Source organism: Myotis myotis, unplaced genomic scaffold (genome assembly GCF_014108235.1).
Source record: "Myotis myotis isolate mMyoMyo1 unplaced genomic scaffold, mMyoMyo1.p scaffold_m19_p_74, whole genome shotgun sequence".
Taxonomy (NCBI): domain Eukaryota; kingdom Metazoa; phylum Chordata; class Mammalia; order Chiroptera; family Vespertilionidae; genus Myotis; species Myotis myotis.
Genome location: NW_023416384.1, coordinates 110,655 through 124,669, shown reverse-complemented (window position 1 = coordinate 124,669; position 14,015 = coordinate 110,655). Strand labels below are relative to the sequence as shown.

The following is a 14,015-nucleotide window of genomic DNA, read 5'->3' as shown; positions in this document are numbered from 1 at the left end:
TATTCCCTTCCTGGGTTCCTGAAGATACTTTTTCTTCAGCTTGTTCATAGTCTGTATTAAGAGATGGTATCCTCCAGGTTTACAATAAACCCCCTGCTTTATATCTTCTTCTAAAGAATGGAAGATATCCTTAAGTAAAGCTGAGCAGCGATCCAATGATGCTTTCACATTATCTTTACAAAAGTCATCTCGCCTTTTTTCTAGCCGGTCCTTTAATGTGAAAATAGAATGTAGAAAGAGTATGGAAAAAATGTTAGCTTGACCTCAGCATTTTGGAAAGGCTTCTCAAAAACCAGTCTGTGACCCTGTAAAAACTTATAGGCATCTCAGCAGGACCACATCTTTCCTCCTGATCTTGTCTTCCTATTGAAGACCCTTTCTCCTTGGAGGTGAAGTTCATGGCAGAGATTTCTGGCTTTATGTTAGCATTGATGCTACCCATCTGCTGGTCATAGTGGGCCATGGCCTTTTTCACTGCAGCTGAGTTCTCTATCTGGGTTGAGGCCAGGACTGTGTTCTCTCTGTAGGGCAGGACCCCACTTCTGATGGCATTGACATAGGTCCGGACTAGGGTCTCTAGTCCCACAAATACACCTTTAGAAAGAAACTCCTGCTTTTCACATTGGACCAGCAATTGCATTTGGAAGAAATGTAGCTCAATGTAAGCTTGCTCAAGATCACTAAGACTACATTTTTCTTTGCGTTTGGCTATAATATGAAATTGGTCTGATAACAGCAAGCATGTAACTTGATGAAAAGCTTTGATTGTTTCCTGCATTCATTTAATTAAATTATGAGAAATAGTATTAGTTTATGCATGAAAGGAAAAAAAATTCAAACTTTAAGTCAATCATAATAAAATTGGTTTTTCTTACAATAATAATGACAAATAGTGGTTTTTGTCATTTTGAAATCTAGTAAGAATTCCTTATCTCATGATAAATACCCATTTTATTTTCTAGTAGTACTTTGCTTTCTGAGACCTTAATCCATATACACATATGAAAAAAAATTACCCCTAATTCCTTTTGAAATAAATGGTGTACATCCTTGAAGGAATTCTTCATGAAGACTTCAATGGCCTCTTTCTCACTGGCCATGTGCAGGTCCAGGAGCTCTTGGAGGGTTTCTGTGGGTAGCTGAACCTTCTTGGCCATCTGCTGGTCATAGTGGGCCATGGCCTTTTTCACTGCAGCCGAGTTCTCTATTTGGGCCAAGGCCAGGACTGCGTTCTCCATGCAGGGCAGGTCCCCACTGCTGATGGTATTGACATAGGTCAGTACCAGAGTCTCCAGCCCTACAAATAGAGAACAAAAGATAATGTTTGTTGTAGGTGAGGTGAGGAAAAAGTCCATCCTCTATAAATCTGATGATATCTCTCAACACTCTTTTGGCTCACAGCATCTGTGTCCTTAGCATCACCTGGAAGTTTGCTGGAAATGCAGACTCTCAGCCTCTGTTCCAGATCATCTAAATTAAATTCTTCTCTGGCGAGATCCTGAGTCATATGGACACATATCAAACAGGAAGAACCTCTGTTGTAGGCACCATAGACCTGTGTTTATTGAGTGCATGTGTTTACCCCTAAGCACCGTTAGTATAGGAAATGTACCTCTCATTTATGTCTCTATCATCAGTTCTGCTCTGGGGTAAGCATTTAAAAAATCAATATTTGTGAAACAATTAAAAAGAAGACCTCTGCCCTGGCCAGGTGTCTCTGTTGGTTGGAGCATCATCCCATGCACCAAAAAGTTGTGGGTTTTATTCCTGGTCAGGGCACACACATAGGTTGTGGGTTCAATCCCCAGTTGGGGTGCATGCAGGAGGCAACTGAGTAATGTTTTTCTCTCACATCGATGTTTCTCTCTCCCTCTCAAATTCATGGGAAAACATCCTTGTGTGAGGATTAAAGATTAGAAACAAATTTTAAAAGGAGTCCTCCATTTTATTTATTCTAGCCGAACACTGTCCAAGAGAACTTTCTGTGATGATGGTCATGTGCTATATGTGCTATCCAATATTGGAACCACTAGCCATGTAATCAGAATTGTTAATTTTCTTTAATTCTAATTAATCTACATGTAATTTTAGTTAAATGTAGGTACTACATTTGTCTAGTAGCTATTATATGGGACTAGAAGCCTAGTGAATGAAATTTATGCACAGGGGGTGGTTGGAGGGGTGTCCCTTAGCCCAGCCTGCACACTCTCCAACCTTGTGGGATCGGGACTAAACCGGAAGTTGGATATCCTTCTTACAATCCAGGACTGCTGGCTCCTAACTACTCACCTGCCTGCCTGCCAGCCTGATTGCCCCCTAACCTCTCCTGTGCTGGCCTGATTGATGCTTAACTGCTCCCTTGCTAGCATGATTGCCTGTTCCTGCCCTCCTCTGCAGTCCTGGTAACACCCAACTGCCCTCCCCTGCTGGCCATCATGTGGCAGCTATCTTGTGGCAGCCATCTTTAGCACATATCTTGTGGTAGATATCTTGTGGTGGCCATATTGTGATGACATGTTGGCGGCCATCTTGTGATGATGTCGCGCAAGAGCATGATGTACCTACTCTTTTATTAGTACAGGTCCAGCTTATTAGGGCAATTTTAACCAATAGAGCTTTTTTATTTGTCTTTTTCTATGTTTTCTCATCCATAAAATCTGATTAATAAAGTCTGTTAGAAATGTTGTGTCATCTGGAATGTACCACAGTAACAGTAGATTTGCACTTTTCAGAGATGAAACTAGGTGGATGCTATTCCACCTTTCTTTAGTCTTGACAGTGAGAGTAATGACCGGGAAGTGGACTCACGGGGTCCATTGACTTGGATGCCTCCTGAAAGAGTTTTGACTTTGGAATTGCTAAAGATGTAGGAACAGAAGTCAGCAGCTTCTTTTACGAATTTGGGGTTCAGCTCATCATCATGCATTGTCTCCAGTTGGCATAGATTCTCCAAAAGAGTGGGCTGACAAAAGATAAAGCATTTCTTCTTTGGGAAGAACTTTCGGATACAAAGTCGGGGCTGGTTAAAATTTTTTTCTTTAGGACTGGTACCTGGAGAAAGATAATAAAAAATGGCTTTGCTTAATATATGGGGTGGAAACTTTTTCTGTAAACGGCCAAATGGTAAATATATTAGGCTTTGCAGGGCAGGTGGTTTCTTTTCCAAGTATTCAATTCTGCTATTATAGCATGAGAGCAGCATGGACAATCTACGTAGTATTCATCCAGTAAAACCTATTTGTAGGATAGCTGGCAGGCTGTATTGGCCATCATTTACCTGTGGGCCATAGTTTGCAAACCCCTGGCCTAGTTCATTGTTAAGCTTTAATCTATTTTCTTTAAATAAATGCCCATTCTACTCCATATTCTTTGGCGAATTACAGCATCACAAGCCTTAGCCAGGAAGATAAAAATCAATCAGATCACAGTGCAGGGAAGGTGAAAGAAAAAGAAACTTGTCCTTGGAAGAGGGGAGAAGATAATTCAAAATCAAATCTATGAACTTAGATATTAAACAAGCATTAATTCTTAGAACTAGGCAGCATAGAAGAAGTAGAAAACTATACATGTTAAAACACTAAATATATACTAATTAAGGAGTAATATGCTAATTAGACCAGGAGACTTTCCAGGAGACTGGCCAGGAAGGGCAGTAGAGAGCCATGAGGCCAGCAGGGGAGGGTAGTTGGGGGCCATGAGGCCTGTAGGGGAGGGCAACCGGGGGCCATCAGGCCAGCAAGGGAGGATAGTTGTGGGTCATGATGCTGGCAGAGAAGGGCTGTTGAAGGTGAGTAGGCTGTGAGGGGCGCAGGGGGGTGCAAATAAGCCAGTGTGGGGTGCATTTGGGGGCAAACAGGCTGGCATGTAGAGTGGTTAGGTGCAATCAGTAGGCAGGCAGGTGAGCAGTTAGGAGCCAGCAGTCCCAGATTGTGAGAGGGATGTCCGACTGCCAGTTTAGGCCCGATCAAACAGAGCCTAAACTGGCAGTCGGACATCTCCTGAGGGGTCCTAGATTAGAGAGCATGAAGGCCGGGCTGAGGGACACCCCTCCACCCCTCCACACCCTGTGCATGAATTTCGTGCATCGGGCCACTAGTAGAAAAATAAAAGATGATGGTTGCTAATGCCTTGTGATTCCCAATAATCAGTTCTCAGTCCCCTTTACCTTGCTTGAGTTTGAGTGAATTCTCCAGGTACTCATCTGCTGAGATGGGTTGCCCATCTATTTCCAATTTTAGGAAAAAATCCCTCAGTGTCCACACAAAATCTGGAAAGAAGCTCACAAAGTCAGCTGAATCCTCAACCTCATTTGCATCAGGTGAAGATTTTGCCCTTATTTTATCTGTCAGCTCTGTCACATAGCTGAGTAGCAAACTAAGGAAAAATGGTGTAAAAGAACAGTGCCCTCATCCCATATTAGTCCCACATATTCTAAACCTTTGTTTTGGCTTTGCTTCTAACTCAAGTGTTAATTCTTCCTGCCCTTGAATTGTTTTTCATACTTTCTCTGTTTGCACTTGATTCACCAGGATTCACCTTCAGGGAGCTGGTATTTAGGTACTAGTTTCACCTCTGATTTTGATGCTGTTCTGGACCACAAAAAGGATACTGCAGTCCGTCCATGGCCTGCTGGTTTATGGTCCCCATGCTGTTGTACACAAAGGTGCTGCTCAGCAGTATTGCTAGGGCAAAGATCCAGGAGTCATTTTGGTTGTCACCCTGGAAATCAGAACACATTTGGGCCAGGATTATGTTTTGTTCTCATGGCACTTTCCAGATCAGCAGTCGTAAACGGATGCTTATTTAGTGGAGTGGCTTTTTTTAGATTAATGTCTTATAAGAGGAAAACAAATCCAAATGAAAATGATTGTTTGTAAGGCTTATACTTTGACTAGTCTTCTGATTAGTATTTTTGGTTATACTGATTCTCACTAGGTCCTCTTATGATGATTGACAGATAATTGCAAAACAGACAGTCCAGATTGGTGGGCACTCTAAAGCCTTCAATATAATTTAATTTTCTCTATGTTTTCACAGAAAAATTGACTTATGTAACAGTAATAATACTTATAGCTATTTTATCTAGTCATTATTATTCACCTAACACTTTCTGTTCTTATTAAATAGTTAAAACAACACTATGAGGCAAATATTGACCTTTTGCATTGGTTATACAGTTCTGAAAGCTGAGGTTAAAAGAAATGAAATAATTTGCTAAGGCAACTGTGTTAATAACAGGGTTTAAATTTAAACTTCAGTTTAGGAATTCTGAACATTAATCCTTAACTAATGTTCTCTGAAGGTAGGACTCATGATTGATTTTGTTTGTGGTACCTTTATGCATCAGTGTTAACTGGATTAGTTATTGACTCTTGTTAATAATTAGAATACGAACTAATGAGCACTATGCTCTTCTAGGACTCTTCCTTATATTTCCATCATTCCTGACTGCAAAACTTGGTCTCTTAGCACATAATCAGAAATGAAAAAGACACTTAAAGTTTACTGTCAGCTCTTATTTGAATAAAAATTAAAATAATAATAATAAAATTTTTTTTTAAAAAAGAAAAAGTATTAAATAGTGTATATAATACCCAGAAATGAAGGGATTGTCTCCAAATTGAATCTTTAATGCTTACCTTCTCTACATCTCCCAGCCCTTCAGTGTCAAGCAGAACTAAAGTGTAGTTTGGTTTCTTAGGGTGACGCATACACCACATCCAGATACCTTTGGTGTGAGACTGAACCGAGGAGCCTATAGAGAAGCCTTCAGCGGAAGAGGAGAGAGAGGGAGTGGAGTTTTCATAGCAGATGTGTCTTAAAATGGAGATAAACATGAACATAATCAAGGTTACAGGAGACCACAGCCAGTAGCTTGGCTGGCATGGCTCAGAGGTTGAGCGTCGACCTAAGAACAAGGAGATCATGGTTCGACTACGGGGCAGGGCACATGCCCTGGTTATGGGCTCAATCCCCAGTTGGGATGAGCAGGAGGCAGCCAATCAATGATTCTCTCTTATCACTGATGTTTCCAACTCTCTCTTCCTCTGCCTTCCACTCTGAAATCAATAAAAATACATTTAAAAAAAAAAACCCAACTACAATCAGTATTGATTTTATAGAGAAACAGGAAAATTCCAATATCCAATACATAAAAACATCCAACACATTTTATTATAAAAACATTAACATATTAGGACTAGAAGTAAACTAACTCAACGTAATAAAAGCCATATATGAAAATCCTTTAGCCAGCATTACACTCAATGGTGCAAGATAGAAAGCTTTCCTTCTACAAAATTACCCAAATGAGTTCAAAGACCTACATGTAAGAGCTAAAACTATAAACTTCATAGAAGTAAACATAGGGGGAAAGTTTTATAACATTGACTTTGGAATGATTTCTTGGATATGACACCAAAAGCATAAACAATGAAAAAAAAATAGATAAGAGGGATTCAAAATGAAAACTTTTTGGGTCAAAGGATACTATTGACAGAGTTTCAAAGGAATCCTATGGAACGGGGGAAAATATTTCTCAGTTAAGGGATTGGTATCCAGAATATATAAAGAAGTCCTGCAATGCAACCCCAGAATACAAAAAAAACCAATTACTAGTAAAAATTGAGCCAAGGACTTCAATAGACATTTCCTTAATGAAAATACGCAAATAACCAATAAACACATAACAAGATAATTAACAGCATTAGCTATCGAGTAAATACAAATCAAAAGCACACTGATATACTATTTCACACCCATTAGGATGATCACTATCAAAAAATCAAAATAACAGCCTGGCCAGTGTGGCTGGTGGTTGAGTACTGACCTATGAACCAGGAGGTTATGGTTCAATTCCCAGCCTGTGTTTGCTGTGAGCTTGATCCCCAGTGTGGGTTGTGCATGAGGCAGACTATCAATGATTCTCTCACATTATTAATCTCTCTCTCTCTCTCTCTCTCTCTTCCTTACTCTCTCTCTCTCTCTCCCCCTCCCTGTCTGAAGTCAATAAAAACAAAAAAACAACAACAAAAACCACCACACACACAACCAAATAAAAGTTATTGGCAAGATTGTGGAGAAATTAGAATCCTGGAAAATGGTAGAGTTGCTGTGGGACATGATATGGCGATTCTTTAAAAAATTAAACATAGAATTCTAGGAAAAGAATATAAATTATGCTTTTAAAAGGGAAATTAAGGAAAGTGGGAAGAGACAGTGAGTTGACTCTTTGAGACCACAATAAGGTAAGAGCATCATGGTAGATTAAAAGCTCGCTTTAAAAATTCCTCCCCACCTCTACCCTGCTCTTCCTGTAGCACCATACTCAAAGCTGGGAGTGTGGGGAGACAAAAGGGATCTGGCATAGCTTAGCTGGTGCCCCTCACCTTTTTGCTGCCCAGCCAGCTTGTTCATCAGGTAGGATTTGCCTGTGCGGTAGAGACCCACAATGGCCACCACCACAACAGGCTGTGTAATGGCAGACAAGATCTTCAAAGCTTCTGGATTAACCACTAGTTGGGTGTTAGTGTTCTCAATGAGGCACACCGGGCCTGGCATCTGGATGTGTGAGGCCATTTCCAGGGTGTTACCTTATCTGCAAGCAAGGGGATGGGATGGATTAGAATTTCCATTCTAAATAGATCAAGAACTTTCACCAGGTTATTTTGATCCAGAATGTAGAGTCATAAAATTCCCCAATGTGGCCAAAAGTTCTGTGTCAGCAGTGAGATGGATGAGGGGAAGATTTGTATTCTTTTAGCAAGTTACAGAAGTGCAATTGAAGTAGTCCATTAAAAAAAAATTGGTATGACAAGGACATCAACATTTAACCACTTTCATGAACAAAATTTTTAATTTACCATAGAAAACTTCTTTTTAGATTCTCATTAAAATTTTCAGACTAGAACCTGACTGGTGTGACTCAGTAGTTGAGCGTGGGCCCATGAACTAGGAGGTCAGGTCTCAATTCCAGGTGAGGGTACATGCCTGGGTTGCAAGTTGTCCCCAGTAGGGGATGCATAGGATGCAACTAATCAATGTTTCTCTCTCATTATTGATGTTACCATCTCTCTGTCTCCCTCCCTCTCTCTAAAAATCAATGAAAATATATAAAAAGATTTATTTTCTGTACATTAGATATAAAATAGAATAGGGTTTAGAGAGTAGTTTACATCCGGCCATGTATAAGAAATTTAATATTTATTTGTTAATTAATTTTACTATAAATACCGACTTTTGGGAATAAATGTTTCATCATTAGATGTATGCTCTTTGGATAATTTTCATAGTTTTTTTTTGTTTGTTTGTTAATCCTCACTGGAGGGTATTTTCCATTTATTTTTAGGGAGAGTGGTCGTGGGAATCGGGGGGGGGGGGGGCAGTGAGACAGAGAGAGAGAAACATCTATTTGAAACATATACTTAGATTGGTTGCCTCCTGCACTTGTCCCACCACAATCATTCAACCACCCTTCAATCCACCGACACTCTAACTGCTGTTCAAAAACAGGCAGGACATTTTTCACAGATTTGAAATGTGTTTTTTCTACTAGTTGTGCTTATTTTTCAGAAGTGAGGGTTCACAGAACTGTTTATACTGTTATTCGGGAAGCGGAACCAATATAACTTACATTTGCAAATTTTATATATATGTATGACTATAGGAAAAACAGGACTAGAGACTTGCCCAAAGCCTTGATATGGGCTTGTGCAAGCAAGGGGCCCTATACTTCAACTTCATTAGCTTCACAAAAAATTAGCCTCCAACTAAAAGGGGGTAAGACTGCACACTTGTAAATACTGAATGTTGCCAAAAATCATGTTTGTGTATATATGTGTGTGGTGTAAGGGAACAAAAGACTATGAAATATGGATTAAAAGATCAGGAGGCAGATCAAGGGAGCCTATGTTTTTCAGTGAAAATATATTTCTAGTCATACACTTGTAGGCATTCTGTTTTGTTCTGTTTTTCCATTAGGTTGAGGAGAAGGAGAAGCAGGAAGCAGACAGGAGGGGAGGAAACTGGGGAGAGAGAGGGAGAGGTAGAGCTGTAAGGAGGGAGAGAGAGGGTTGTCTGAGAAGCAGGTGATGAGTAAAGTTCATGCCAAGCCAAGGAATTCAGAAGCAGTTTCCAGAAAGCAAGAACAAACTTGCTTGAGAGCATAGATAAGTCAGGTATACAAAAGTTGGCTTCAGCAATGCAGGTTTCTTAAAGAGAAAACTTTGTAGTACAGTAGTGGGGCCAAATTCTACTTGTAAGGGGTAAGAAAGAAGTTGGCCCTAAGAAATTGGATCTGGTTGATTGGAACTATTTTTTGTTTTATTTTATTTTAAAAAAATTGTCATTTTAAAATTACAGTTGACAATTAATATTATATGAGTTTCAGTGTACTACATAGTTGTTAGACATTTGTATACCTTAAAAGGATCCCTTCTATGGGTCTACGTGTCAGCATACATAATTATAACAACATCTGAGGCCCGGTGCACGAATTTGTGCGTGGGTGGGGTCCCTCAGCCTGGCAGGCAATAGGGACCAATCGGAGAGTCTCGCCCAGTCCCAATTGGGGCCAATTGGGGCCAGCTGGTCCAGGTAGGGGTCCGGGAGGTTGGCTGGATTGGGGTTGAGGAGCTGCAGGAGGTTGGCCACCAAGCCAGGGGAGGGGGAACAGGAGGTTGGTAAGCTGCAGGAGGTTGGCTGGGGGAGCACACTGACCACCAGGGGGCATCTCCTGCATTTTGCCTCTGCCCCATGGTGGTCACAGCACATCATAGCAACTAGTTGTTTTACTTGTTCTGCTGTAATGGTTGCTTAGGCTTTTATTATGTGGATTATTGGTCAGGTGCATGAAGTTAGTGCACATAAAAAATGGGATTAATTAGAGGAAATATTTTAATATTGCTATTTGCCCTTTATCTATAATAGAAGTGTCAGAGATGAAAGAAAATTAGTAAAATGTATATGAAAATCTTCCCTCTATCAGAGTCTGGGGCACGCCATCAGACCCAGAGCCAAGTCCCCACCAATCAGGGGCACCTTAAAATGGTGCGAGAAAAAGACCCAGCTAGCCCCACATCCATTGGGCAAGATCCAGACCTGGCTGGCCCCACCCTTGTCAAAGCTGGGCAGGGGTTGCAGCCTCAGGTCCTCCAGCACACCCTCAGGTCCCCTGGACTGGTGCTGGGGTGGGGAAGGTAACATGAGGTCCCTTGGCCTGTTGCCAGGGAGGGAGGCACAGCCTGAGGTCTCCCATGAAGCCCTTTGGGGGGGGGGAGCATGGCCTGAGGTCCCTGGCCCAGCACCAGGGTGGGGGGCACAACCTTAGGTCCCCAAGCTTGGTGCTGGGGCAGAGGGCACACCTTGAGGTCCCCCGTCAAGCCCCACTGGGTGGGGGCCACAGCCTGATGTCACCTGTCAATCCCTGCCGGGCAGCGGGCACAGCCTCAGGTCTCCCATCAAAGCCCTGCCGGGCGGGGGGCAAGTCCTCAGGTCCCCCGGCCTGTCGCTGGGTGGAGGAGCACAGCCTGAGGTCCCCCGTCATGCTTCACTGGACAGGGGGGTGCAGCCTCAGATCCGTTATGGGAATGCAGCCTCCACTGTGAGTATAGCCATCTTGTGTTACAGAAACCCTGTCTTCGCTGTGGGCACCCACGTCTTTGTGATGGCATGATGGTCAATTTGCATATTCCCTCTTTATTATATAGGATTATTGGCTATATTCCCTAGGCTTTACTTTACATCCCTGTGACTGTTATAACTGCCAATTTGTATTTCTTAATCCCTTCCCCATTTTCACCAGCCCCCATCCTTCCTCACATCCAGCAAACAGAACCTGAGTTACTTTTAAGTGAGTCATCCACTTTGAAACCAAGCTCATCTATATGACTAAAATGTATGGTGTTTTTGTGAATCTTCATTTTTCACTCTGAGTTTCAGGTATTTTTTTCTTCTTTTTTAACAGTGTCAGATGGCTGTTTATGCTGCATCTCATTTTCTATGCTTCTTTCTCATGAAAATAGCATATCTGTAGCCCTTTCATTGTGTCAGCTTCAGTCAGATCAGAATTGTCCAAGTTCCATCAAGACAATGGTAATTTAACTGTGTCTACAGCCAACACAGTGTTGGCAAAGAGAAAGACAATTGTAATGCATTTCAAACTCTGAGCTTAGCCCCATGTCTGCTGCTGCCTAATTCCTCCAAGCACAGTAGTGACACTTAGGGATGCGCTGCCACCTGATATCACTGGGATTGCACCTCACCGCCTGTCCCACATGGGCTCTGCTGCAACCTATCCTCATGCTCATCGTTCTTTGGAAAATGAACTGACCCTTATACATACCTCCCACCTGCCCCAACCTTACCCTGGACTCCATTTCTCAGAGTACAGTCCTTTAGAGGTGGAGAGAAAGCTGCTTTGATGAGAAAATAAAGTTCTTACCTGTTTTTTCCCCTCAGTGTTGGTTGCAGTGGTTTGTTACTTCTCTGTCTTTCACTGGGTGCTTGGGCTTTTATTTAAACTCCGATGTGACGTGGCTGTCCTGACTTCCTAAAGTACTTTGCTAGAAATGAAGCATTTAGAGTAATGTGAAATTGAAAGCACTGAGGAAAAAGCAGTGACTCAACAACCATAAAAGGAATTTCTGAAAGCTATGCAAATGGAGGGTACATGGATTTTATAGGATTTCTTATCTAGTTCAGGACAGGCCAGCAGAGGACATTTGGCTCAGGCGGACTAACTAGAAAATCCCAAAGGAGAAAGTGGCCCCAGCCTCATTTCATGGAACTACATGAAATGTAGTTCCCCATCTGGCTCAACAGGAGGGAGTCCCACTGAGGGCGCGACAGCAGGCCAAAAAATAACGAAGGCATCTTATAGCCCACAGCCTCAAGGGCCAGCACTAATAGGGTTGAAGGACGATGGACTCCATGTAATCAGACTAGAACACTTATATCCCCCAGCCTCCGCCCTTGCAGTTTTGCACATAAAATTCAACCCTGAGGATAGCGGAGACTGCGTGCTAACCTTCCCTGGTTGTGGCTCCATCCCCTCATTCCTTCTGATAAATTTGCCTCCTGCTTGCTTGCTGTGTCTGCCTAATTCCTTGAATGACTCTAATCTTACAGTTCAGTATGACAAAAGCTCCATTGCTGGTTCCTGGTGCATGGAGTTGACCAGATATGGCTCCCTCTTCCCTCTTTCAAGCAGGGTTAGGTATGTCTCTGGGAGAGGCAGGCCACCATATTTCTCATCCCCTCCAACACTGAGTTGCACACACTGGAGGCTGGGGCTCCAAACATGTACCCAGCCCCACTCACAGAGTGAAGGCTCAGCAGGTTGAGATTGCCTGGCCTGCTCACCCTCCCTCTGGCTGACTTGTAGGAAAGAGTTTCCCAGCTGGGAGAGGCAAGTGGGGAAGACCAGAGGCTACCACCCCTGCCCAGAAGAGGAGCAGTGCCTCAGAGATATTTGTCCAGGGAGAGAGGCAGTGCATCTCTGAAGTTCTCCCACAAAGAACTGATTTTATTTGAAACAGTGTGGGGACTTGGAGAAACTATATTGCTAGCAAATTGTCTTTAGAAAAAACACAACAGGAGATTTTCAGGAAGGAAGCAGGTGACCCCAGATGGTAATACAAATCCATATAGAAAAACAAAGAGAACCAGTAAGGGAATTTTGTAATTATAAAAGACAGTATAAATGCAGATTCCCTCTTCTTTCTTCTCTTAACTGATTTAAGAAACAATTGTATACAACAATCTATCTATCTATCTATTTATCTATCATCTATCTATCTAGCAGTAATATGCAAATGAGGTTGAGACTCCATAATGGTCACTACCAGTTCAGGAGGAGGGCGCTGGGCACTGAGAGAACAACATGCAGGCAAAGCCCAGAGCCTTAGAGATCAACACAGAGGGGCGCCTGCTCTGAGCCTCAGATGCGGCCGGGGGCAGGCCCCCAGCGGACACACACACACACACACACACACACACACACACACACACACACGGTGCCTGCTCCGAGCCTATGCAGCTGAGGTCACCTGTCAGGGCTGCAAGGGAAGAGGGAAGGCTAGCCAGCCACGTGTACCAGTGCCCATGAGGTGCTTGGGCCCCTTTGATCTGAGGGGCTTTCTCTGGGTAAGTCTCCTGGTTGCTTTTCTGGTCCCTGTCAAGGGAAGGAGCCAGGGGTGGGGTGAAATGAGGCCAGGCCAATCCGTATTTTCCAATTGTTCCCGGCTGTGTGTTTGCTCCAGGGGCTGGTGGGAGGAAGTTCTCCGCACAAAGGCAGGAAGGCAGAGGTGCTCTGTGGCAAAGGTGAAGGCACAGCAGCCCTGGGACAGCCCCGAGGGTCTGCAGCACAGAGCACTGGGCAGGGCAGCCACCACAGGGGCTGTCCCAGGCACCTCTCACCCCTCCAAGGGCATCAACTCTGGAGGTCACAGACGGGGAAGCAGACCCAGACAGATTTTAGACCTGCCCAGGTCACATAAAGGCTTCCAATTCAGCACCTTCTCCACTCTTCTTCAAGTTCACAACCATTGACTGAACACTTTCTATCATGTTCCTAGAAGGTGGTAATCTCTAACCAACTGTGGTTTTAAGAGGGTTCCCTTTTAGATGTACACCTTTACACAGCTTTCTCAAAGAGGCACTTAAATGCCATACAACTCACCCACTGCTGGTATACTGCTTGATGCGTGAATTTCCACAGCAGCTCAACCACCGACACAAACCGTTTAACAAACTTCCATCACGCTGTTTGCCCATCTGCAGTCAACCTCACTCCAGCCCCAGGCAACCACAGGTCCGCTTTCTATCTCTGTAATTTTGTCTTTTCTAGAAATCTCTACCTTCTTTTAAAAAGAAAAAGAAAAAAAGGTAAAACAAACAAACAAACAAACAAACAAACAAACAAACAAAAAACAAGAAGAACTCTGCTGTGCTCAGGCCTGGAAAGGGGAAGCTGACTGAGGGCAAAAAATATGATTCCGTGAAGGGCCTAGAGTGCA

The 14,015-nt window shown here is 43.0% G+C and overlaps 1 protein-coding gene across 1 annotated transcript; it reads right to left on the bottom strand.

Moving 5' to 3' along the window:
* Positions 1 to 3: 3 nt before the first annotated feature.
* Positions 4 to 13,774, bottom strand: LOC118660980 (guanylate-binding protein 1-like; the record flags this gene model as incomplete). Its single annotated transcript, XM_036318523.1, has 9 exons — positions 13,679 to 13,774; positions 11,441 to 11,561; positions 7,389 to 7,597; positions 5,640 to 5,767; positions 4,610 to 4,719; positions 4,166 to 4,362; positions 2,809 to 3,051; positions 1,017 to 1,297; positions 4 to 210 (listed from the first exon to the last, which is right to left on the bottom strand). Coding segments are annotated over exons 3-9 (1,356 nt in total), but the record flags the coding sequence as incomplete, so codon positions are not given.
* Positions 13,775 to 14,015: the final 241 nt, after the last annotated feature.